Source organism: Staurois parvus, unplaced genomic scaffold (assembly GCF_062004578.1).
Source record: "Staurois parvus isolate SC_StPar_1 unplaced genomic scaffold, SC_StPar_1.0 ptg000006l, whole genome shotgun sequence".
NCBI lineage: Eukaryota > Metazoa > Chordata > Amphibia > Anura > Ranidae > Staurois > Staurois parvus.
In genome coordinates, this window is record NW_028317802.1 from 19,524,821 (window position 1) to 19,548,800 (window position 23,980).

Here is a 23,980-nt window from a genome sequence, read left to right on the forward strand (position 1 = left end):
TGTATGTAAGTGATTTTAATTTAACAAATATTTGGAATTTAGATTAGTCCTTTTAGCACTCCTTGCCATACCTTAGAAACATTCATAAAACTTGGTTTTGCCGTTGATATCAGTCCAAGAGTTTTAATGGAGCAGTTTACGAGCTGTGACAGGATGTCACATGCTGCTTCAGCTGACTCTGTGCAGCTATCAACCTGAAAAAGAAAGATCGATAGATTTCATGCTAAACTTTATGACTATCTCGTCTTTTAAAAAGGAATGTATGCCTTTTGCAGGCTGCACATTACAGTACCCACAGTATTTTTATACTCTATTAAGGCAGAAGGGCCCCTGTGCAATCACTGTAATTAACTTTTATTGGTTATGGTCTGGTGCTGTCAGTGATCAGCTTTTTAAGCCAAAATTTGAAGAAAAAAACCAACTGCCTTCACCACACACCTTACCTGCTAATCTTAGCTTTTTTTAACTGGCCCTCACATCCAACCTTGCTTCCATTCAAACCCAAAACTAAAAGTGTTACTAACCCACAACAGTAAAATCAATCTGTATATGCAGTAAAGCATGCTTGTGGAATCTAAGGGGTTAACCCTGTGTAAAAAGGCAGTTTGATCCTGTCTTCTTTGATCTCCCCCTTCTTCTACTGTCCACAGTTCATCTGATGACACTACAGAGCTCTAGGAGTCACTTTGCATATCCCCAGTTTAGTGTGGATGGCTAGAGAGTTTTTTTTTTCTTTTGGAGGGTGCATATGATCAGCAGAAGGCCAATCAGCACTGTCCAGACAGAGGGTCAGGGGTTATGCAGCCTCATAGGACAGTCAGAGCAGAATGAAAACTCCTCCTACAAGCTTTAACCAGTGCTCAGCTGGAAACTGATAGAAGGCACAAGACTGCTATACTGTATAATGCTGATGAGAAAGGGTATTTATCAGTTTATATTTACTAAAATGATTGCATTTCCATGTTGTGTGTACTGTGGGATACAATGAAGGAAATAAGTATTTGATCCCCTGCTGATTTTGAATGTTTGCCCACTCACAAAGAAATGATAAGTCTAAAAATGGAATGGTAGGTGTATTGTAACACAGAGACAGAATAGCAACAACAAATTCAAAAGAAATCCATGTCTAACAAATTATGCACTGATTTGCATATTCATGAGGGAAATAAGTATTTGATCCCCTATCATTCAGCAGGATTTCTGGCTACTAGGTGTTTTTCATACAGGCAACAAGCTGAGATTAGAAGCAGTCTCTTAAAGGGAGTGCTGCTAATCTCATTGTGTTACCTGTATAAAAGACACCTGTCCACAGGAGCAATCAAACAATCAGATTCCAAACTCTCCAACATGGCAAAGACCAAAGAGCTGTTCAAGGATGCAAGGGACAAGATTGTAAACCTACACAAGGCTGGACTGGGCTACAAAACTCTCGCCAAGCAGCTTGGTGAGAAGGTGACAACTAGAGATGAGCGAAGTATTCAAAAATTCGATTAGACTGATTTGGCGAATTCGTGGAAAAATTTTGATTCGAGTCGAATATATTTGCTGTGAATTTAACTTAAAAAAGGGTGTTTCTAGGCTTCAGAGAGACTTAATATTAGTGCAGAACACTGTACCTTTAATTTAAATGCCCTTGGAGTCTGCTGGGGAAGAGAAATAATACTGTCAGTCAGTATGACATGCAGATGAGTGCCGTCGATCTTAGAATCACCGCACACTTCACTCATTTGGGCAGTCATGGGGCCAAAACCAGAGTGTGGAGCCACAGTGTGGCGGTGGAGGCAGCAGCAATGGGAGGCCATACAGCACCCTATGACAAAAATGGAAACCACCAGCAGTGTGAGGAGACCTGAAAGTGGCACATGGCAGAGTGTGGCGATAGAGACAGCAGCAATGGGAGGCCGTACAGGGACCCATGACACACTCTGGACCTGGCAGCAGCATGAGGAGGCGGTACAGGGGCCCATGACAGATTACGGGCCTGGCAGCAGCATGAGGAGTCGGTACGGGGGCCCATGGCAGATTACGGGCCTGGCAGTAGCAATGGGAGGCCGTACAGGGACCCATGACACACTCTGGACCTGGCAGCAGCATGGGGAGGCGGTACAGGGGCCCATGACAGATTACGGGCCTGGCAGCAGCATGAGGAGTCGGTACGGGGGCCCATGACACACTCTGGACCTGGCAGCAGCATGAGGAGGCGGTACAGGGGCGCATGACATATTACGAGCCTGGCAGCAGCAACTTGGACAGGAGGACGTTCAGCTTCTGCACCGTCGGGTGCGTGCTCGCAAACTGTTGTCTCTTGGAAACGGATTCCAAGAAAGACTGCTGACGGAATCCGTGAAGAGGAGTAGCAGGAGAAGGAGCATCTGAACGAGCGGAATATGCCAACAAGCGACAACAGGGGCCCATGACAGATTACGGGCCTGGCAGCAGCATGAGGAGTCGGTACGGGGGCCCATGGCAGATTAGGGGCCTGGCAGCAGCTATGGGAGGCCCGTAATCTGCCAGCACCCTATGACAAAAAATGGAACCCACCAGCAGTGTGAGGAGACCTGAAAGTGGCACATGGCAGAGTGTGGCGATGGAGACAGCAGCAATGGGAGGCCGTACAGGGACCCATGAGAGACTCTGGACCTGGCAGCAGCATGAGGAGGCGGTATAGGGGCCCATGGCAGATTAGGGGCATGGCAGCAGCTATGGGAGGCCCGTAATCTGCCAGCACCCTATGACAAAAAATGGAACACACCAGCAGTGTGAGGAGACCTGAAAGTGGCACATGGCAGAGTGTGGCGATGGAGACAGCAGCAATGGGAGGCCGTACAGGGACCCATGAGAGACTCTGGACTTGGCAGCAGCATGAGGAGGCGGTATAGGGGCCCATGGCAGATTAGGGGCCTGGCAGCAGCTATGGGAGGCCCGTAATCTGCCAGCACCCTATGTCAAAAAATTGAACACACCAGCAGTGTGAGGAGACCTGAAAGTGGCACATGGCATAAGAGACTGTGGACCTGGCAGCAGCATGAGGAGGCGGTATAGGGGCCCATGGCAGATTAGGGGCCTGGCAGCAGCTATGGGAGGCCCGTAATCTGCCAGCACCCTATGACAAAAAATGGAACACACCAGCAGTGTGTGAGGAGACCTGAAAGTGGCACATGTTTGAGGCATGATTCATGGCGGATTTAGTCAGTTGTGTCAGGAACTGGTGGTTTGAAATCCAGACTAATCCACGCCTGATTCATTTTCACAAACGTGAGTCTCTCCACACTTTGGGTGGACAGTCGTGTCCTCCGCGGAGTTACAATACCGCCTGCCGCACTAAACACGCGCTCCGATGCCACGCTACTGGCCGGGCATGACAGCCTTTCAAGGGCAAATTCAGCTAGTTGGGGCCAAAGGTCAAGTTTCGTTGCCCAGTAGTCAAGGGGATTGTCTACCTCGGTTGGCAGGGTGCTGTCCAAGTAGGCCCAAGCCTGTTGTTTGAGGTCCTGCTCCAGGTCCACCTGATGCTGCTGCTGCTGCTGCTGCGGCTGGTTAGTAGTTTCCTCACTGCGCTGGTGAAGAAAGCTACTCATCATCGACTGCAGACTGAGGCAGCCGCTGCTGGTGGAGCTGCCACTGCTCCTACCACCCCACCCCTCCCCTGCTGCCATGGCAGCGGAACGTGAGCGCACAGGGCCCACAGTGTCTGAGGATGGATGTTGGCGCACAAAGGCAGAGACCAACTGACTACATAGGTGGTTTTTATAGTACGTTATTTTGGCCTCCCTCTCAGCAGGTGTGAAAAAGGCCACCATTTTTGAACGGTAGCGAGGGTCCAACAAGGTGGACAGCCAAAAGTCATCCCTCTGTCTGATGGTTATTATTCGGCTGTCGCTACGCAAGCAACCGAGCATGCTATGGGCCATTTGTGCCAAGGAATGCGAGGGACTCCCTGCCTCCATCTCCACAGCATACTGCCACGGTGCGTCTGGGTCCTCTGTCTCCTCCTCCTCCTCCTCTACCAGATGCTCCTGCTCCTCCACTCCTGTCCGCTGAGTGGAAAAACCACCCATTTCACTCAATAATTTCTGAGCACAAATGTCCTCCTCTTCTTCCTGTCCTGCCCCCACAGGGGTCATGTGGCGTTGAGATCTGTGCGCCACGTCTACCGCACCCTGACCAGCCATTGTTAACAGCATTTGTTCCAGGACGTGCAACAGAGGAATGACGTCGTTCATCCCATAGTCCTGCCGACTCATGAATAGCGTGGCCTCCTCAAAGGGCCTGAGCAAGCGGCAGGTGTCACGCATGAGCTGCCAATGGCTGACATCAAAGTTACACAGGGGAGTACCTTTATCCGCTTGTAACATCAGGAAATCGGTGATGGCCTTTCGCTGTTCGTAAAGGCGGTCTAACATGTGTAGGGTTGAATTCCACCTTGTTGCAACGTCGCAGATCAGGCGATGCTGTGCAATTCCGTTCTGCCGCTGCAGCTCAAGGAGGGTGTGCTTTGCGGTGTAGGAATGGCTGAAATGCATGCAAAGTTTACGTGACATTTTAAGGATGTCTTGCAGTGGGATGGTGGATTTTAGGAACCGCTTGACAACCAGATTGAACACGTGAGCCATGCATGGCGCATGGCACAACCTTCCTTGACGCAGAGCAGACACCATGTTCTTTCCGTTGTCGGTCAACATGGTTCCGATTTTGAGTTTGCGCGGAGACAGCCATCTGTCGATTTCTCTGTTCATTACACTGAGAAGTTCCTCCCCTGTGTGACTACGTTCGCCAAGGCATACCAGGTGCAGCACAGCGTGACACCGTTGCGCCCTGCACATGTGATATGCCGGTCGGGTAATGGGACTTGGCACGGGGGTGGCGGCTTAGGACACGGCGGAAGAAGAGGTGGTAGAGGCGGACATCTTTGCCGGACCAAGGACATGCAAACGTGGAGGCAAAAGCGGCGTGACCTGTCCAAGTTGCTGGTGCGGCTGCGACGGCACCACGTTCACCCAGTGGGCCGTAAATGACATGTACTGTCCCTGACCGTAGTTACAGCTCCACACGTCGGCGCTGCCGTGCACTTTGGCAGAGACCGACATGCTCAAAGACTGGCCCACCATCTCTTCTACATGTGAATGCAGGGCTGGCACTGCCTTTTTGGCGAAGAAATGACGGCTTGGCACTCTCCACCGCGGCGCGGCACAAGCCATCATTTCTCGGAAAGGTGCTGAGTCCACCACTTGGAAAGGGAGGGACTGCAGCACCAGCAACTTGGACAGGAGGACGTTCAGCTTTTGCACCGTCGGGTGCGTGCTCGCAAACTGTTGTCTCTTGGAAACGGATTCCAAGAAAGACTGCTGACGGAATCCGTGAAGAGGAGTAGCAGGAGAAGGAGCATCTGAACGAGCGGAAGATGCCAACGAGCGACAACTCCCCTCAGCAGAGGTGTTGGAGCCTTGACTGGCTGATGGAGGGCGATTGACGTCGGGTGACGGAGCAAGTAACGGAGCGGGTGATGGAGCGGGGGCTGGGGCGGGCAGAACCGCCGTATCTTTATCACGGTTTTCCCAGGCCACCAAATGGCGACGCTGCATATGCTGCCGCAACGCTGTAGTCCCAACATGGGCCCCCTGGCCACGCTTGACTTTCTGGCCACATAGTCGACATACGGATACGTTTACTTCCTCGGGCGGCTTGACAAAAAATTGCCACACCGCCGAGTAGGAAACTTTGCCCCCGATACTCCTCACTGGCTGACTGCTGCTTCCTCCGTGCACACCGGCACCACTACTGGCTGTGGTGGTAGGCTGCAGTGGAGCTGGTGCTCTACTCCGTGGCCATTTGGCTCCACTGACACTGCTGCGACCCTGCTGCTGTCTCCTGGGCAACCCACCGACTGTTTCGCTTGCTGCCAAGCTGCCACCCTCTTCTCCTGATGATGCGGAAGAAATTGCCTGATGACGACGAGGCTGCCAAGTACGATCAACCTCCTCATCATCAAGTAGGGTCTCCGCCTCACTACTAGCCCCCTCGGCTGCGTCTGGGTCAGGAGACAGACCTGTCTCTAGACCGGCTACCGAGCCACTCTCCTCGCCACTACTTCTTCGCCTGGCTGCTGAAAAGGCGGATGTCTCCCCCCGTTCCTGACCGCCCTCTGTTAGCTCTTCCTCACTGTACAGTGGGGCTGAGCCCACAGCATGCGATACTTCGCTTGGTGAGGGAACACCAAAGGACAGGGGCAGGTAGAGGACACGTGATTTCAGTGGGCTTGGTCCCGGGCCATGCCAACTAACGGTTGTGTCTGACGTACCCACCGACCGTTGGCTGTAGGTGTCAGAGGTGACCTGGGAAGAGGAAGACGACCGAGCCAACCAATCGACGACGGCAGGGTTGTCGGTGGAGACACGACCGCTGGATGACACCGGGAGCACTGGCCTCTGGCTGCGAATAGTGCTGCCTCGACCCCTTCCTCTGCTGCCACGTCTGCTCGCTCCTAAAACATTGCCTCCTCTGCCACTCCTCTGCATGTTGTCTGACATACTCTTTAATTCAACGATTCTGTGTCCCTGAGTAACAATTCTGTGTCCCTGAGTAACAATTCTGTGTCCCTGAGTAACAATTCTGTGTCTGTCCCTGAGTAACAATTCTGTGGCCCTAAGTAACGGTTCTGTGGCCCTCAGTAACAATTCTGTGTCCCTCAGTAACAATTCTGTGTCTGTCCCTGAGTAACAATTATGTGGCCCTAAGTAACGGTTCTGTGGCCCTCAGTAACAATTCTGTGTCCCTGATTAACGTTTATGTGGCCCTAAGTAACGGTTCTGTGGCCCTCAGTAACAATTCTGTGTCCCTGAGTAACAATTCTGTGTCTGTCCGAGTAACAATTCTGTGGCCCTAAGTAACAGTTCTGTGGCCCTCAGTAACAATTCTGTGTCCCTGAGTAACCTTTCTGTGGCCCTAAGTAACAGTTCTGTGGCCCTCAGTAACAATTCTGTGTCCCTGAGTAACAATTCTGTGGCCCTAAGTAACGGTTCTGTGGCCCTCAGTAACAATTCAGTGTCCCTGAGTAACAATTCTGTGGCCCTAAGTAACAGTTCTGTGGCCCTCAGTAACAATTCTGTGTCCCTGAGTAACAATTCTGTGTCTGTCCGAGTAACAATTCTGTGGCCCTAAGTAACAGTTCTGTGGCCCTCAGTAACAATTCTGTGTCCCTAAGTAACAAATCTGTGGCCCTAATTAACGGTTCTGTGGCCCTCAGTAACAATTCTGTGTCCCTAAGTAACAATTCTGTGGCCCTAAGTAACGGTTCTGTGGCCCTCAGTAACAATTCTGTGTCCCTTAGTAACAATTCTGTGGCCCTAAGTAACGGTTCTGTGGCCCTCAGTAACAATTCTGTGTCCCTCAGTAACAATTCTGTGTCCCTCAGTAACAATTCTGTGTCTGTCCCTGAGTAACAATTCTGTGGCCCTAAGTAACGGTTCTGTGGCCCTCAGTAACAATTCTGTGTCCCTGATTAACTTTTATGTGGCCCTAAGTAACGGTTCTGTGGCCCTCAGTAACAATTCTGTGTCCCTGATTAACGTTTCTGTGGCCCTCAGTAACAATTCTGTGTCTGTCCCTGAGTAACAATTCTGTGGCCCTAAGTAACGGTTCTGTGGCCCTCAGTAACAATTCTGTGGCCCTCAGTAACAATTCTGTGTCCCTGAGTAACAATTCTGTGGCCCTCAGTAACGGTTCTGTGGCCCTCAGTAACAATTCTGTGTCCCTGAGTAACAATTCTGTGGCCCTAAGTAACGGTTGTGGCCCTCAGTAACAATTCTGTGTCCCTCAGTAACAATTCTGTGTCTGTCACTGAGTAACAATTATGTGGCCCTAAGTAACGGTTATGTGGCCCTCAGTAACAATTCTGTGTCCCTGAGTAACGTTTCTGTGGCCCTAAGTAACATTTCTGTGGCCCTCAGTAACAATTCTGTGTCTGTCCCTGAGTAACAATTCTGTGGCCCTAACTAACGTTTCTGTGGCCCTAAGTAGCAGTTCTGTGGCCCTCAGTAACAATTCTGTGGCCCTCAGTAACAATTCTGTGTCTGTCCCTGAGTAACAATTCTGTGGCCCTAACTAACGTTTCTGTGGCCCTAAGTAACAATTCTCTGGCACTCAGTAACAATTCTGTCTGTCCCTGAGTAACAATTCTGTGGCCCTAAGTAACAATTCTGTGGCCCTCAGTAACAATTCTGTGTCTGTCCCTCAGTAACAATTCTGTGTCTGTCACTGAGTAACAATTATGTGGCCCTAAGTAACGGTTATGTGGCCCTCAGTAACAATTCTGTGTCCCTGAGTAACGTTTCTGTGGCCCTAAGTAACGGTTCTGTGGCCCTCAGTAACAATTCTGTGTCCCTGAGTAACAATTCTGTGTCTGTCCCTGAGTAACAATTCTGTGGCCCTAAGTAACGGTTCTGTGGCCCTCAGTAACAATTCTGTGTCCCTGAGTAACGTTTCTGTGGCCCTAAGTAACATTTCTGTGGCCCTCAGTAACAATTCTGTGTCTGTCCCTGAGTAACAATTCTGTGGCCCTAACTAACGTTTCTGTGGCCCTAAGTAGCAGTTCTGTGGCCCTCAGTAACAATTCTGTGTCCCTGAGTAACGTTTCTGTGGCCCTAAGTAACAATTCTGTGGCCCTCAGTAACAATTCTGTGTCTGTCCCTGAGTAACAATTCTGTGGCCCTAACTAACGTTTCTGTGGCCCTAAGTAACAATTCTCTGGCACTCAGTAACAATTCTGTCTGTCCCTGAGTAACAATTCTGTGGCCCTAAGTAACAATTCTGTGGCGCTCAGTAACAATTCTGTGTCTGTCCCTGAGTAACAATTCTGTGGCCCTAACTAATGTTTCTGTGGCCCTAAGTAACAGTTCTGTGGCCCTCAGTAACAATTCTGTGTCTGTCCCTGAGTAACAATTCTGTGGCCCTAACTAACGTTTCTGTGGCCCTAAGTAACAATTCTCTGGCACTCAGTAACAATTCTGTCTGTCCCTGAGTAACAATTCTGTGGCCCTAACTAACGTTTCTGTGGCCCTAAGTAACAATTCTCTGGCACTCAGTAACAATTCTGTCTGTCCCTGAGTAACAATTCTGTGGCCCTAAGTAACAATTCTGTGGCCCTCAGTAACAATTCTGTGTCTGTCCCTGAGTAACAATTCTGTGGCCCTAACTAACGTTTCTGTGGCCCTAAGTAACAGTTCTGTTGCCCTCAGTAACAATTCTGTGTCTGTCCCTGAGTAACAATTCTGTGGCCCTAACTAACGTTTCTGTGGCCCTCAGTAACAGTTCTGTGGCCCTCAGTAACAATTCTGTGTCTGTCCCTGTGTAACAATTCTGTGGCCCTAACTAACGTTTCTGTGGCCCTAAGTAACAATTCTCTGGCACTCAGTAACAATTCTGTCTGTCCCTGAGTAACAATTCTGTGGCCCTAATAACGTTTCTGTGGCCCTAAGTAACAGTTCTGTGGCCCTCAGTAACAATTCTGTGTCTGTCCCTGAGTAACAATTCTGTGGCCCTAACTAACGTTTCTGTGGCCCTAAGTAACAATTCTCTGGCACTCAGTAACAATTCTGTCTGTCCCTGAGTAACAATTCTGTGGCCCTAACTAGCGTTTCTTTGGCCCTAAGTAACGATTCTGTGGCCCTCATTAACAATTCTGTGTCCCTGAGTAATGCTTCTCTGTCCCTAAGTAACGTTTCTCTGTCCCCAAGTAACGTTTCTGTGGCCCTAACTCTGTCCCTAATACAGAGCGGTCTGCCTCTCTTGAATGACTGGAGGCAAATGAAGAATTCTAAAATGGCCGCTATTTATAGCTCGACCATTACACAGTGCTGGCTGCCTGGCTGCTGATTGGCTAATGCGATCACATGTCATTAAGGAATGCATTATGGGTCAGCGCGCCTTGTCTGCGCGCCTTCCCAGACATCCCCGCTCCATCGCCGCACATGTCCGCCGCCATTTTAGGAAAAATTTCGATTCGCGCGTCCGAAGTAGGCTATTTTTCGGATTCGGCGCGAATCGAAAATTTTCCAATATTCGACTTGAATTCCACTTCGCCTACTTCGATTCGCTCATCTCTAGTGACAACAGTTGGTGCAATCATTCGCAAATGGAAGAAACACAAAACAACTGTCAGTCTCCCTAGGTCTGGTGCACCATGCAAGATCTCACCTCATGGAGTGTCAATGATTATGAGAACAGTGAGGAATCGTCCCAGAAGTACACAACTGCACCGCATCAAAGGGACAATGGATGGCTGGGTCGTGGATGGGTGTTCCAGCATGACAATGACCCAAAACACACGGCCAAGGCAACAAAGGAGTGGCTCAAGAAGAAGCACATTAAGGTCTTGGATTAGCCTAGCCAGTCTCCAGACCTTAATTCGATTGAAAATCTGTGAAGGGAGCTGAAAGTTCCAGTTGCCAAACGTCAGCCACCAAACCTTAATGACTTGGAGAGGATCTGCCAAGAGGAGTGGGCCAAAATCCCTCCTGAGATGTGTGCAAACCTGGTGGCCAACTACAGGAAATGTCTGACCTCTGTGATTGCCAACAATGGATTTGCCACCAAGTACTAAGTCATGTTTTGTGAAGGGGATCAAATACTTATTTCCCTCATGAACATGCAAATCAGTGAATAATTTGTTAGACATGCATTTCTTTTGAATTTTTTGTTGCTATTCTTTCTATCAATGTTACAATACACCTACAATTCGATTTTTAAACTGATCATTTCTTTGTGAGAGGGCAAACATTCAAAATCGGCAGGGGATCAAATACTTATTTCCTTCACTGTAAAGCGAATGCAGGGTCCTGGGTTTAACCTCAGCCTTCAAATTAAACCTTAATTTGGACCAAACTTTTTTTTAGTTTTGGATAGAGTAGTAAAAAGTTCTACCTTCTGTCAAGGTTTTATTGATTCCTGTATTCCTGCTTTGGAGAGTCACCCCTTAGTTGTCTTGGTGAACATTTTCACTGAGACATAAAGTGAGAAGTAATCTAAAATTTGACTTGTTACCAGAGCAAAAAGGTAAAAAGTTATTCATCCAATGGGGACAAATGTTCCGGTGGTAACTTTCTAGGATGGGCATTCCTCTCACTTTTTCTCTTTTTCTGTTGCATCTCCAGGACAGGAAGGACTCTCCCTAGTGGGACACAGCAAAAATATAAATCGTATAGGGGTTTTGCTCATCCCCACTCTCTTCAAAACTTAATCCCTTGCAAAATATTAATCCCTGAATTTAACCAATCTCAAACTGCCTAAATTTAGAAATTAAAGCTAAGCTGAATTTAACATACTAGACTCCAGCAATGACTGCAGGGCCAACCACTGCTCCAACCTGAACAACACAATTTGATAAATGTTGTATGACTAATTACATATTAATTGTGTTTTGGATTTTTTAAATAAAGAAGCTTAGCAAAGCAGTAGAAGCTTAAGAAAACAACCTGAATGGTTAAAAGAGAAAATACTTAAGATGAGAACAGGTCCACCTATGGACACTAGCAAAAAACCATCTGGTTTCATGGTGTCAGTAGAGTTAAATAAGTATGCTGTAGGGGCAGCCCCACAAATCCTGTGCTCCTGTGCACTCATACGACTATTTCCCAAAAACAACCTTTGGACATGACGCTGAGCATGTGCACTCAACTTGGCCGACCATGGCGAGGCCTGCTCTGAGTGGAACCTGTCCTGTTAAACCACTGTATGGTCTTGGCCAGTGTGCTGCGGCTCAGTTTTAGGGTCTTGGCAATCTTCTTATAGTCTAGGCCATCTTTATGTAGAGCAACAATTCTTTTTTTCAGATCCTCAGCGTTCTTTGCCATGAGGTGCCATGTTGAACTTCCAGTGACCAGTATAAGTGAGAGCAATAACACCAAATTTAACACACCTGCACCCCATTCACACCTGAGACCTTGTAAAACTAACGAGTCACATGACACCGGGGAGAGAAAATGGCTATTTGGGCCCAATTTGAACATTTTCATTTAGGGGTGTACTCACGTTTGTTGCCAGTGGTTTGGATATTTATGGCTGTGTGTTGAGTTATTTTGAGGGGACAGCAAATTTACACCATTTATATAAGCTGTACACTCACTACTTTACATTGTAGCAAAGTGTAATTTCTTCAGTGTTGTCACATGAAAAGATATAATAAAATATTTACAAAAATGTGAGGGGTGTACTTACTTCTGGGAGATACCATTTCTGCGACTCAGGGAGAGTTGTAGCCACTGTATTAGCATCACAACTAAGTCACTGGCATTTTTAGTAGAAAGTTACATTGCAGTAAATTTCCTATAACAGTTTGTAAAATTTTCTCTGGCAGTTGTCCAGCCAAATACATTAAACTGGGTGGATATTGTGATACTGCAGAAACTTGAAGCACCGCTTCAAGCAGAGGCTGAAGTGTCTCTGTAGTGGTATTCAGGAGATGGGCAGCAGGCATCAAATTCACTCATCCAAATGGATCAAAGTGTAAAGTGTAGGATACTGCTCAGACCAACCCAGTGCTAGTAGAATATGTTGAAATGTGTGACCTCAGACATTGCTGCTTCGACCACGCCCTCTGATGCATTTCACTCTGCCCACAGGGGCTTGGTCACAGAGGACCTCTGTGACCAAATCCCTGGTGGACCAGTCAAAATGTGTCAGTGGGTGTGGCCAGAGCAGAACTGGGTATAGCCACACTTTTTAACATATTCTACTAGCAATGGGTTGGTCTGAACAGTGTCCTACACTATACAGTTTGATACTGGGTTGATATAGTGTAATAGAAAAGAAGATTAATATATTCTGTTATTTCATAAAATTATGGGACCAAATCAAAATACATTGCTGTAGAATAAATTACGTTGTATGATGTACCTTAAAGCTAACATATTGAAGATGGTCAGCATGCTTTTTAATGATTTGCTGAATGAGATCAGGATGAGTAGACTTCAGATATGAAGTAGCTGGCTGATTAAGCTCAAACTCAAACTTTCTCCATAACTCAGGGATATGAAAAACTTCATTCCAGCGACGGCAAACAGATGATGCACGGGCTCTGTCCACAAGAGGAAGGTACTGAAAGATATGCAGTACTACATGGTGTGGCAGACTTCCCCAGTCAAGTTGGCAGGATTGCATTTGAGATTTTTGAAGCTTAGGTGATTGAGTGTCTTTTTTTTGTTTTTTATTCCTCTGCTGTCCTTCCACAACTTGGCTATCAATTGTAACAGTTAGTCTACCTCGTTTCATTCTGAAAAGAAAAAAAGGAACATTGGTGCATTAGAATAGATCTATCACACAATCCCAACAGAAACAGATTATAAATAATATTACAACTATATAGCATTTTTCTAGATCATGTCAAATAAGCCATTCATAAAGATGAAAAACAAGCATAAATCACAAATAAATGTATGACCTACCCAAATAGTATAAATTGGCACTCAGGGGTCAACCAATAATAAACATTGGATACATACAACCACATATGTGCCACCATGAGTAAGAAAAGAGCATAAGTTGCCAAAAAAGCAGAAAGTTCCTGTTACTCATTGGGGACCTGTGAGTAGCAGTAGGAAGCATCCGTCATGGAGAGAGTAAGAGAGAGGAAGGGGGGGGGGGAGAGATGGGAACAGGGAAGGAAGGAGATCGATTTCTCTATCTTATATAAAAAAAAGTAAAAGGGGAAGAGAGCCACAGGGAGGGGTACGATTAGTAACTACAGCAGCAGAAGAGAATGTTGGAGCAAGAGAATTGCTAGTGCTGACCACACCATTTTATACTATCTTTAGTGGACAAGTATAGGTGTCTTTAATATCAGCCAGCATAAAGAGGAAAACTCCCCTGGTCCCAGGCTACCTAACCCAAAAATCCTAATCAAAAAGCATCAGACAGCAGAGCACCTACTGACTAAGGCTCTAACCATTGCCCTGGATATACGGCACTGTATTCAGTCAAGGACTCGTAGTGTATCCAACAAGCCCAAATTTTGTGGAATTGTGAGATCCTGTTTTGAGAGATATGGATCAATTCCTCCATGTTAAAGATTTTGTTAATGCAGCAAAATCATTCCACAATGGTTGGCAATGTAATAGATCACCATTTGACAGGGACACATTGTCTGGCTGCGTTTACCATATGCATAGCCATTGACTGGAAATATTGGTGTTTGGGTAGGCTAGAGTGGTGTAGACAATATTGAGCAGGAGTAAACTCTAGAGGGAGGCTCGAGACTGCAGTGGACTTCGCTCATGTAGACACTCAAGGTGAGGCACTGCCACCAAATGTGAATGAAAGAGCCTGTATTTTCATGACGTCACCAACAAGTATCGGTGACTTCAGGGAAGTAATTATGTACCACTGAGGGTGTTCAGTGCCATCTGGCTTGCAGTTTGAAGTGGTATTCCTGAACATTACTGTACAGAGAGCTTTTGTGAGTAATCATGTCAATCCCATCCTAATCTTCCTCAAAAAATGGGACTCCCAAATCTCACTCCCATTTTGAACAAGCCCCTAATCCACAAGAGGGCTGGAGTGGAAACAAAATAGGTAGATGGATAAGACCATATGAGATTGGAACATGTCCGATGCCCAGGCAGATTCAAAAGCAATACGGGGTCTGGTGCAGTGTTTCTCAACTCCAGTCCTCATGGACCCCCAACAGGTCATGTTTCAGGATTTCCCTCAGATGAAACAGCTGTGGTAATTACTAAGGCAGTGAAACTGATCAAATCACCTGTGCAAAATAATGGAAATCCTGAAAACATGACCTGTTGGGGGTCCATGAGGACTGGAGTTGAGAAACACTGGTCTGGTGTAAAGAGTTCTTTCAGTAGGGGTATTTAAGAAGTGTCAAATTTAAAATAGGACCAAAAGGCATATAGATTTTTTAAATTAGGTACCCATGTGCACATAATGAGGTCTGAGGTCCCCCAGACTGGGAAGAGAAATTGGGTTGCACACAGTGTCACCCTGATTTCTCTAGATTTTGCAAGTCCATGATAAATTATTTAGATGCAAGTATGTTGCTTGAGGACACAGCCAGTGATTTTTTTTTAAAAGGCATTCTTTGTTTGACCTCCCTTCATACCATAACACAATTCAAGTGACTACACAAACCATCCAGCAGAGATCTTCTATTAAACTTTAAAGGACTTCTAGCCTTATAGCAGTGCCATAAGGAGGTTTAGCAGACACCTACACAGTCCTTAACAGAACTTAGATGATCACACTGAAATCCAGAGATTTGTAATGGTTATCCAAAAAGATAGAAATGCTTTAAATTGGAATGTTTAAACCTAACACAATTTAAGCCTAAATAAAATTAAACCTAATTAGGAAGACATTTCTGAAGTCAACAGCCTAATAATAGCGTTGTAAACCTCCATTAGAAGAGGCATTATGGTATGTCAGAAATGTTTTAGCAAGCAGTGGAAAGCAGGCCAAATTTTGAAATTACTGAATAACAAGCATCCACTGGACTGTAAAAGAGGATTACCATAATTTTAAAACCAAATATCCCTATATTACAAGGTGCAAAAGGCAGATTAGACACATTCCATCTCCTAAGTGGTATAGGCATTTAATGTACTGTGAGAACCAGCTTCAAACTGCAAAGCATTAAGAACACTGCCACTCACTTAAATCTTCTTTTTAAGGGTTTTTCTTGCCCAGTTTCATTAAAACAAAGTTAAAAAAATTACAGAGGTTTCCGTTGCAGCCACCTCTCTGACACTTGCTGCTCTGACCTCAATCCTCAGGCCCTTGTCTGTGTCTTTCATACAGTTGTCTTACTCAAATGCCATGCATGCACCTAGCAGCTCTGTTCTGCACTGGCTCCCACCTGTCTTGTAGGTGAAGCCCTCCTGACTTCTGAGCAGAGACCTCCTCTTTCCACTTGCATGGTGCCTGAAACCTAAGCATGTCTCCATTAAAAGCCATGAAAGCACCTGCCCAATTAGTGTGCACAATCAGAACCCAGTATTGGAGATTTCATCCCTACCAAGTCTTTATGAATACTCTGGACTCCAGGTGCCAAACTGGATTTACCAACAGGTTTTTTGAGACAAGCTCCCTGGAGCCTTTCAACCTGCCTGGATGAGAACCCTGGGTGACACAGAAACATTTTCACACCATCGAAAGGCACAGCACTGACACAGTACATAAAGTCTTTGACAAGTCCTACTTTCATGCTATACGTAATACAGTATATGGGTTATTAGACTGTAGCATGTTATCACTGGAAAATATCAATACAATTAGCAAACTGATCTTGTGGGAGAGACTGCTGATGTAGGTGCCCAACCTGTGGCCCTCCAGTTGTTGCAGAATAACAAGTCCCATCATGCCTCTGCCTTTGGGAGTCATACTTGTAACTGTCAACCTTGCAATGCCTCATGGGACTTGTAGTTCTGCAACAGCTTGAGGGCCACAGGTTGAGCATTATATACTTTAACCCAGGAGGGTTAAACACTCCACACCCTACAGACCCTTTGATTGGTTCTGTTATTTCTGCAAATGCTCTACTTAGGGGAAAAAAAAGCTTTAGCAACTGCAACCTGGGAGCTCCCTTTTTTCACTGATGAGCTATGACTCAGATACACCAGACTGGATTTATGCTACCAGACTCTGGTAGCTACTATTGCCTTTTTTGTAATACCCTTTTTTAAATATATTTTAGTTGCACAATTTTCTTGCCTTTTTAATAAACAATAGGTAAGAATAATTAAGCTGTATCTTTAATGCTGCAAACCAAAGCTTAAATGCTAAGTCCCTGTTCCTGACCATGTTTCATGTCAGATCCATATTTAGGGTATAATATAAAAAGTGGTCAGAGTCCACAGCCTCTCAACCTCAAATGTTTCCTCCTTATAGAATGTGGAGGTTCTTGTTCCCACTGACTCCTATCAATTTTGAATTTGGTGCATAGCTCTGCCAGCACAAAGTGTCATTCATTCATAGTGATCAGTATAAGAAAAAAGTTATATCTGCCACCACAGATGTAGTTCTCAACAGAGCACAACTGCAGTGACCTTACTGCACTAGTAGCCCACTGATATTTCCTCTAGCTCAATAACTGGAAGAGTCTGCAGTAACCAGAGAATTGCATTCGCAATCCACTAATCATGGTTGCAATGCTTTGCAGGCTCCAAAGCAAAAAAATGCTAATTTGTTCAATATGGGTACATTTATTATTATTTTTTGCAAAAAGGTGGAATTCTCCATTAACCAGTTTTGTTGATTTTTCAACCATCTTAAAATAAGCATTTTTTACAACAATTACTTAGAACTCCCAAATATTATATATTTTCTGAAAGCAGAGGCCCTGGAAAATAAAATGGTGGCTACTGCATTTTTAATATCACACAATATTTGTGCGGCCCTTTATCAAGCTCAAATCTTCAGTCAAAAAATACCACTAAAGAATTTTAGTGTACACAAACATAATACCTACAGTTTTTTTTGGTAAATGAAGGGGGTAAAACCTTTCTGAAGGTCAACTGGTTAAAATATGTGGTGGCAGCTGTTGTATGCATGCAGTTTATAACAGTTGTTGCAATGGAATATTATACCTAGCTAGAAGGGAAAAATCTTACGTACAAGCTGATGTTAATCTTGAAATGTTTGTGCGGAAGTAACTATGCACAGTTTTTCAATTTTAACCAGTTTTGTAGCATTTATAGTAGGTTATTTTCTCTTGGAAATTTGACCGTGTCGGCAAAAACAATAGGCTCACTAAACTGGCTATACAGTAGGGGGAAAGAGTCACTGTGTAAGCTCCAAAATTATCTCATTGGAGCTTGCACAGGGCCAAGGACTTTCTCTCAGATGTCATTTGACAGCATTGATACCTGCCAAGTCAATTGAGGAAATCAAATGCCAGACTTCAGTGACCCCTGACCCCTAACATTCCAACTAAAGCTGTCTGGTTTAGACACATTTTATAAGTAAGTCTGCACAATTATTAAAATAACAGGCTGAAAATTCAGATACCTGCATAAGCCCAATCATAACTGCTTTTCTTTATTATTAAAATGTTGTAACATTTTAGCAACATTGGAGTTAATCATTTTATTCTGTTTTGAAGTTATCACTCTAGTTGTTTAACGAAATGAGCAATCAGGATTATGTGCAGATTATGTTAATTTGCACTCTAGCTTGTACCATTTTAACGTCTAGAAGGTGTTTCCTTTCACCAAAAGTGCTTCCTTTTCTATGCAGAATTCTACACACGAAAGTTTATATTATCCAGGTGGAAGTCCTCTGAGCCACCCTCCATTCAGCAGTGGAGAACAATGGTGAACCAGGTACTTCCTCTGTACAAAATGATTTATATGGGTTGCAATTGCCCTAAAAAAATTCAATAATATCTGGTGTCCTTGGGTGGAGGCCAAAGGTTTGTCTTTATGATGTTGGATGCCTTTTCCCCTTCTCTGTTTTCACTTTAACAAGATTCTCACTTAGAGCTAGAAATACTACACATTATAAAGGGTCAAATTGTACTTGGGATCTCTATCTCCCAGCAAGGTTTTTACCCTCATTTATGTTTTTGGTTGCCTCCTGCTCCCATCCTTCAAAGATTACTCCCTTTTGTTTTCTTTAAGGTATTGATTTAATGATTCTCCTCCCTTCCCACCCTTCCTTTCCCCAGTCCTTCTTTTTTCCATTATTCTCCTGCCCCTGTCTGATTGCCCTTTATTCCCCCCGCCCCATTCATCTATCCGAGGGTTGAATTGTGAGTGTTGTCTTCTTTGCTGTGAACTTTTTGATGACGTTATGTTTCTCCTTGTTCTGAGCTAATTTGCAGTATGGATTAGAGAAATATCTATGCCCTATATTGTATATGCCGCTGTATATGTGCTGCATAACTTTGATGTGTACCAATCAGGCTTGTTTGGGTTTTGTATTGTTTTATACTTTTATGAAAAATTAAAAAGTATCTGTTAAATAATAACAAAAACTGATCTCTATTGCATGTATATTTTTTTAACTACTTGGGCCAGCCATATTTGCACATTTAAACCATGGCCTCTGATTTGCAGTGCTACATAATAGTTCCCCTCTACTATTCTTCTCTAATGCAAGGTTATGATTCAACCCACTCATCGAAAGCAAAGTAAATGTGATGCACAAGCCTCTTAAAGTAAAAAAAAAACCCAAAACTTTTTTTTACCTTACCTTCCTTTATTTGATTCCTACGTGTTCATCCTTCCAGACACTGCAGCTCACACTTTGAGTGCTGTCAATTCAGAAAGCAGTGGCCAGGACTTAGGTGTGTCTGGTTGTTGATTGACAAGCTGCATGCTTGTAAAGCAGTAGGGACAATGCTAATAGTCACATACCCTGAAACATTTTTTTATCAATCTGTAGTGAAAGCAGGCATATTATACGTTAGACTAACAACTCTGCTCTAAATTCATGAGCAGTGCAACTTTGTTGCCACACCATCATAGGAGACTGAGATATGTTGACCTCACTGGAAGTCTTTACAGGGACTTACAAGGGGGACTGTAACTAGAGATGCACATATTTTTTTAAATGGGAGTCCATAGTTTTATTTTAGCTTCTGGAATATTTTACCTCCTTCATGACTAGGACATTTTTTTGCTATTCGGCACTGCACTACTTTAACAGTTGTGCGGTCATGCAACACTGTAGCTAAAGAAATTGATATAATTTTTTCACACAAATAGAGCTTTCTTTTGGTGGTATTTAATCACTAGTGGGTTTTTTATTTTTTATTACATAAACACAAAAAGACCAAAACATTTGAAAAAAACAAAACAATATTTTTACTTTCTGTGATAAAACATATCCAATAAAATTACAAAAAAAAAATCTAATTTCTTCATAAAAGAAAACCCCAATAGATTGGTTTGTGTGAAGGTTGTAGCATCTACAAACTATGGTAGATATACTGGAATTTGTATTTATTTTTTTTAGACTAGTGAAGGCAGTAATCAGTGACTTCTAATGGGACTGTGACAGTGCGGCTGGCAATCTCACACTAACTGATGCTGGGTGGAAACTGACTAACACTGGCATCACAAGTAACACTAATACTATCTGTCCTAATACTATATATGTCACTAGGAAGGGGTTAACACCAAGTGGCAAACAAAAGGTTAACTGTGTGCCTAACAATGTGTAATGTATGCTGCTTTTACCAAGCGATTGCTGCTCTTAATACAGAACCCCATGTTGTTAGTACACACTGTCATTCGCTAAGCAGATCAGCAGGTCCCGGCCATAAATTATAAAGAGATAGGACTTGTCAGCTCTTTAATATATTTAAACATCTATCTGTCTTAGTACCATAATAGCATAACAGTTCTAGCTCTTGCCTATGACCAGAATGATCACTAAGGGGAATGAATATGACTGTCACCAGACATTCACTGGTATTCAATCAAATACTGTTGTTCCACTGGGACAGAGTGAAGATAGAAGACAAGGGCCACCAGAGAGGTGTATACAGTAATCATTCTATTACAGTGGAATGCCATTAGGATTTTTGTGGATGACTGATGGGGTCACTTTAAAAGGTGAAAAAGACAACTAATGCTGAGGTCCAAAAAAGAAAGTTCTGTATGATTGGACTACAAAGAGACAGACTTGAGAATATCTAAGACCATCTCCATCTCAGGCTTTCAGCTAAACACATAACAGGTAATAGCATTCTATCATGTTTGATTGTCACAAACATACCCACACTCTTATGATATAAGCTTGCATATATAAAGGCATTGAAAACTCTTTTGCTTGATCTTTTTGTAGATCTTGTAAAGTGTATCTCTGGGAAAAAAATTCATTAAAATGCAAATTACTTGTTCAATTGCTAGATATCCAGTATGCTCATAACCACCTTTTTGGGCTGACAACACAGTGCCTCTGCTCTCTGTGTCTATGTTAAATAAAAATGGACCTCCTGGCAGCTCTCCCTGAAAAATGTTAAAAGCCAGGTAATTACCTAACAATAAGCACAATCTGTTCCCTGGATCATCTTATAAGTCTAGATCATCAGAATACCTTTACCTATTTGTCAATACCCCATTTGTGTACAATTCCATCCAACCTCTCATAGGATATGCCCCTCTTATCTGGGGACTGAACCATTCTTATTTTGGATTTAGATCACCAGAGCTGGAGAACTCAATGTTTGGGGAAATGAGCCAAGGGCATGTGGAAGGGACTGTTGTGTAAACAGTCCAATCTCTTTGCCTTCTTTGCACTCAGGTTGCTTGTCCATCTCTTCCAAAGTTGCCAGGTCAATATTCTGATGGACACCAAGACAGCCATTTTGTTCATTGCAAAACAAGGTGGCACCAAAAGCATCCATGTCCTGCAGATCTCAGATAAAATTTACTGTGGGGAGACATACCTGAAGGTCTTGACAGTGGCCTACCTACTGAGTTAGAGAACCTACTGGCAGATTGCTTGAATTTCTTTTCAGACTATCACGAGTGTTGAACAGAAGATATATTTGGGGCATTTTTCAGCTAGTCTGATGGTAACACTAGGAAACACACACGCTTCCAACTTAAAATTCAGCTTCAGATGCCCTAAACCTATAGTTCAGAATAGCTTCAAAGAAATGTGGGACTTTCTGTTGATCCACATGTTCCCCCCAACTCCCTTGTTATTATGGTTATTGATCAATATCCCAAAGGAGACAATTTGGGCCATAGTCATAGCACCCAACCTTGGTTTCCTCATCCTCTGCAGACAGCAATGTTACCTCAGTGCTTCTTATGGAACAGCTGAAATCTTCTGGTACGGGGACAGAAAATATCCCAACACCACCAGGCTGCGGCTGGTTGCATATCTCTTGAAAACTGGTTCAAAGGGATGAGCAACACCACCTAGGATTGTTTTGAAATGGATTCCGAAGGTGATTCATTCAGCATATCTAGTAGAGGGCTCATCTCTGTTATCTGAGGTGTAAGGTCATTCAATTAGAAAAATTACAGTCTTGTGGGCTGCTCATGCGAATGTTTCTGCATCTGCAGAACAGTCTGGTGGATTTCTGTGAACACAATTATTCAATACTATAGACTGGATGTGATCAACAGAAAACCGAAGACAGTTTGCTTCTTCAGTACTTTCTGCTGCTTTGTCAGTGTAATGAATGTATTTTGCTAGTTACATCCCTTTAGTTTGCCGACATGGGGTATGTTATCTATACTTACAGTAAGGTGGTCCTATGGGCTCAGAGGGGCAGAGTATATCCCATAGTATGCTGATATGAGGAGCAGGAAGCCAGAAAAGAAAAAGGATGGTAAGTATGGCTAACAATTTTCTGTATTTTTGCTACAGGCACAATATAAAATAAATACAAATAATGGGATAAGAGGTGGCTGGTGAGAGATTGGTTTGGGGTAAATTTAGGTCATGCCTAAATAAACCCTTTAAAGGTTCATTTGTGTTATTAAAGTTAAGTTACATATATTGGTTAAGAGTATTCTTAGATAAGTAGTTTAGCTTACTTTCAAAAAATACAAAGGAAAGGAGTATCAAATGTGAACTTGACAAAACTTTTATAACTGCTGACTTTCTCTCTACAGTAAAAAGAGCATTTCCATGTAAGGAAACATATTTCTTACCTAAAAAATGCTTCCAAATTATAGCTTGAACTTGATGTATGGACTGAGGTAACCGCTGCCATGGAGCATTCACCAGCATCCGTCCACTTTGACTTCCTACCTCAGCAGAACACCATAAGAATAAATCCATCAGAATTGATTGTGATAGAAACAACACACAGTGAGCACTGACACATAGTTGCCAACTGTACTGGATATCAAGGAACCAAGCCATACTTTGTAGGTTAAAAAGCCCCCTCATCCCCAATCAACTGTACAACAAATGCCCCAGTTGTTTTTACAGTATAAGCAATTCTCAGCTGTAAATATTCTTTTGTAAAAGAAGAACTATAAGGAGTTGGCAACTATGCGACTAGTACATTGACAGCATTACATGCAATGTACGCAATAACATCTACTGGTGGAAATAAATTGGTAGGTCGTATGAAAACTAGAATTCTTTAAACAAAAAAAAAAAATAATAAAACCTTTTTGTTGGTTTTGTACTGTTGCTAATTTTACAAAGAAAAAAACTGATTGTAACCAAGACAGGTGGAGTAATGTAAAGAGTTCCAAGATTGTCACTTTGTATTTTATTCACTCATTATTTTACCAATTTTACCATGTGGATTGCCCTTCAGTCTCCAGTCATCCTTTAGACTGCAAATATGTCATACTTAAAGCCCTACAGGTAGGGAAAATCCTTCCAACTGCGACACAGGCAAAACCAGAAATACATTATTAGTAGAGAAGGAAAGGGTTAGAAGAGCGCATTTATCTCTCACATGAAAGTAAAGGAAAATCTCCCCAATGGTGCCACAAACATAAACAAAGACTTTAGTTCTAAAGTTGGCCATACAGTAGTGGAATTGTGAACGGACATTCTTCTGAAAATGGTCATCAAAACTTTCTTAGAATGTTCTTTGTCATCATTGAGTCAACCAATTTTATACGAAAACCCTTAAATCTTTGTCCAAGACTTCTATTCTAGAATTTTAAATATCCTCTAGTTCCCAGATTTGCGTAGCTACACTTAGGAAACTGAGACCAGACCAGTATGATTTATTAATAGTGAAACAAAACAGGAAGATACAAGTGAACCATGGACCAAGTGACAACATACTTAACTAGCAACCTAAGTGAGAAAATCTCATTAACTATAATATATTATATATAGTATAATATATACAGACAAAATGGGAGCAGGGATTAACAGGGTAAACTGGTGGTGTAAGAAACAGTCAGGAAGAGGAATCAGGGATGGGATTCAGGAACAAGGAGAGCAGGTACAAAGTTGCATGATAAAAAATACAGGTCAGGATCAGGATCAATCAGGAGGCATAATTCGGCTACTAGGAAAAACACTGAAGCACAAGAGAAACGTA

General features: G+C 43.7%; 1 protein-coding gene across 5 annotated transcripts in view; it reads right to left on the reverse strand.

Moving 5' to 3' along the window:
* LOC149474388 (F-box/LRR-repeat protein 21-like) overlaps positions 1 to 23,980 on the reverse strand; it is an 87,334-nt gene that overhangs the window by 11,970 nt on the left and 51,384 nt on the right. For 2 of the 5 annotated variants that reach the window (XM_089663795.1, XM_089663854.1), the window contains 3 exons: positions 22,617 to 22,712; positions 12,889 to 13,264; positions 72 to 194 (listed from right to left, as the gene is read on the reverse strand). In XM_089663795.1, the coding sequence (XP_089519921.1) occupies positions 72 to 194; positions 12,889 to 13,264; positions 22,617 to 22,678 (561 nt within the window). In that variant the 5' untranslated portion in view covers positions 22,679 to 22,712. Of the gene's footprint in view, positions 1 to 71; positions 195 to 12,888; positions 13,265 to 22,202; positions 22,253 to 22,616; positions 22,713 to 23,980 lie in introns of all 5 variants that reach the window. The other 3 variants (XM_089663915.1, XM_089664062.1, XM_089663987.1) reach the window with 2 other exon arrangements.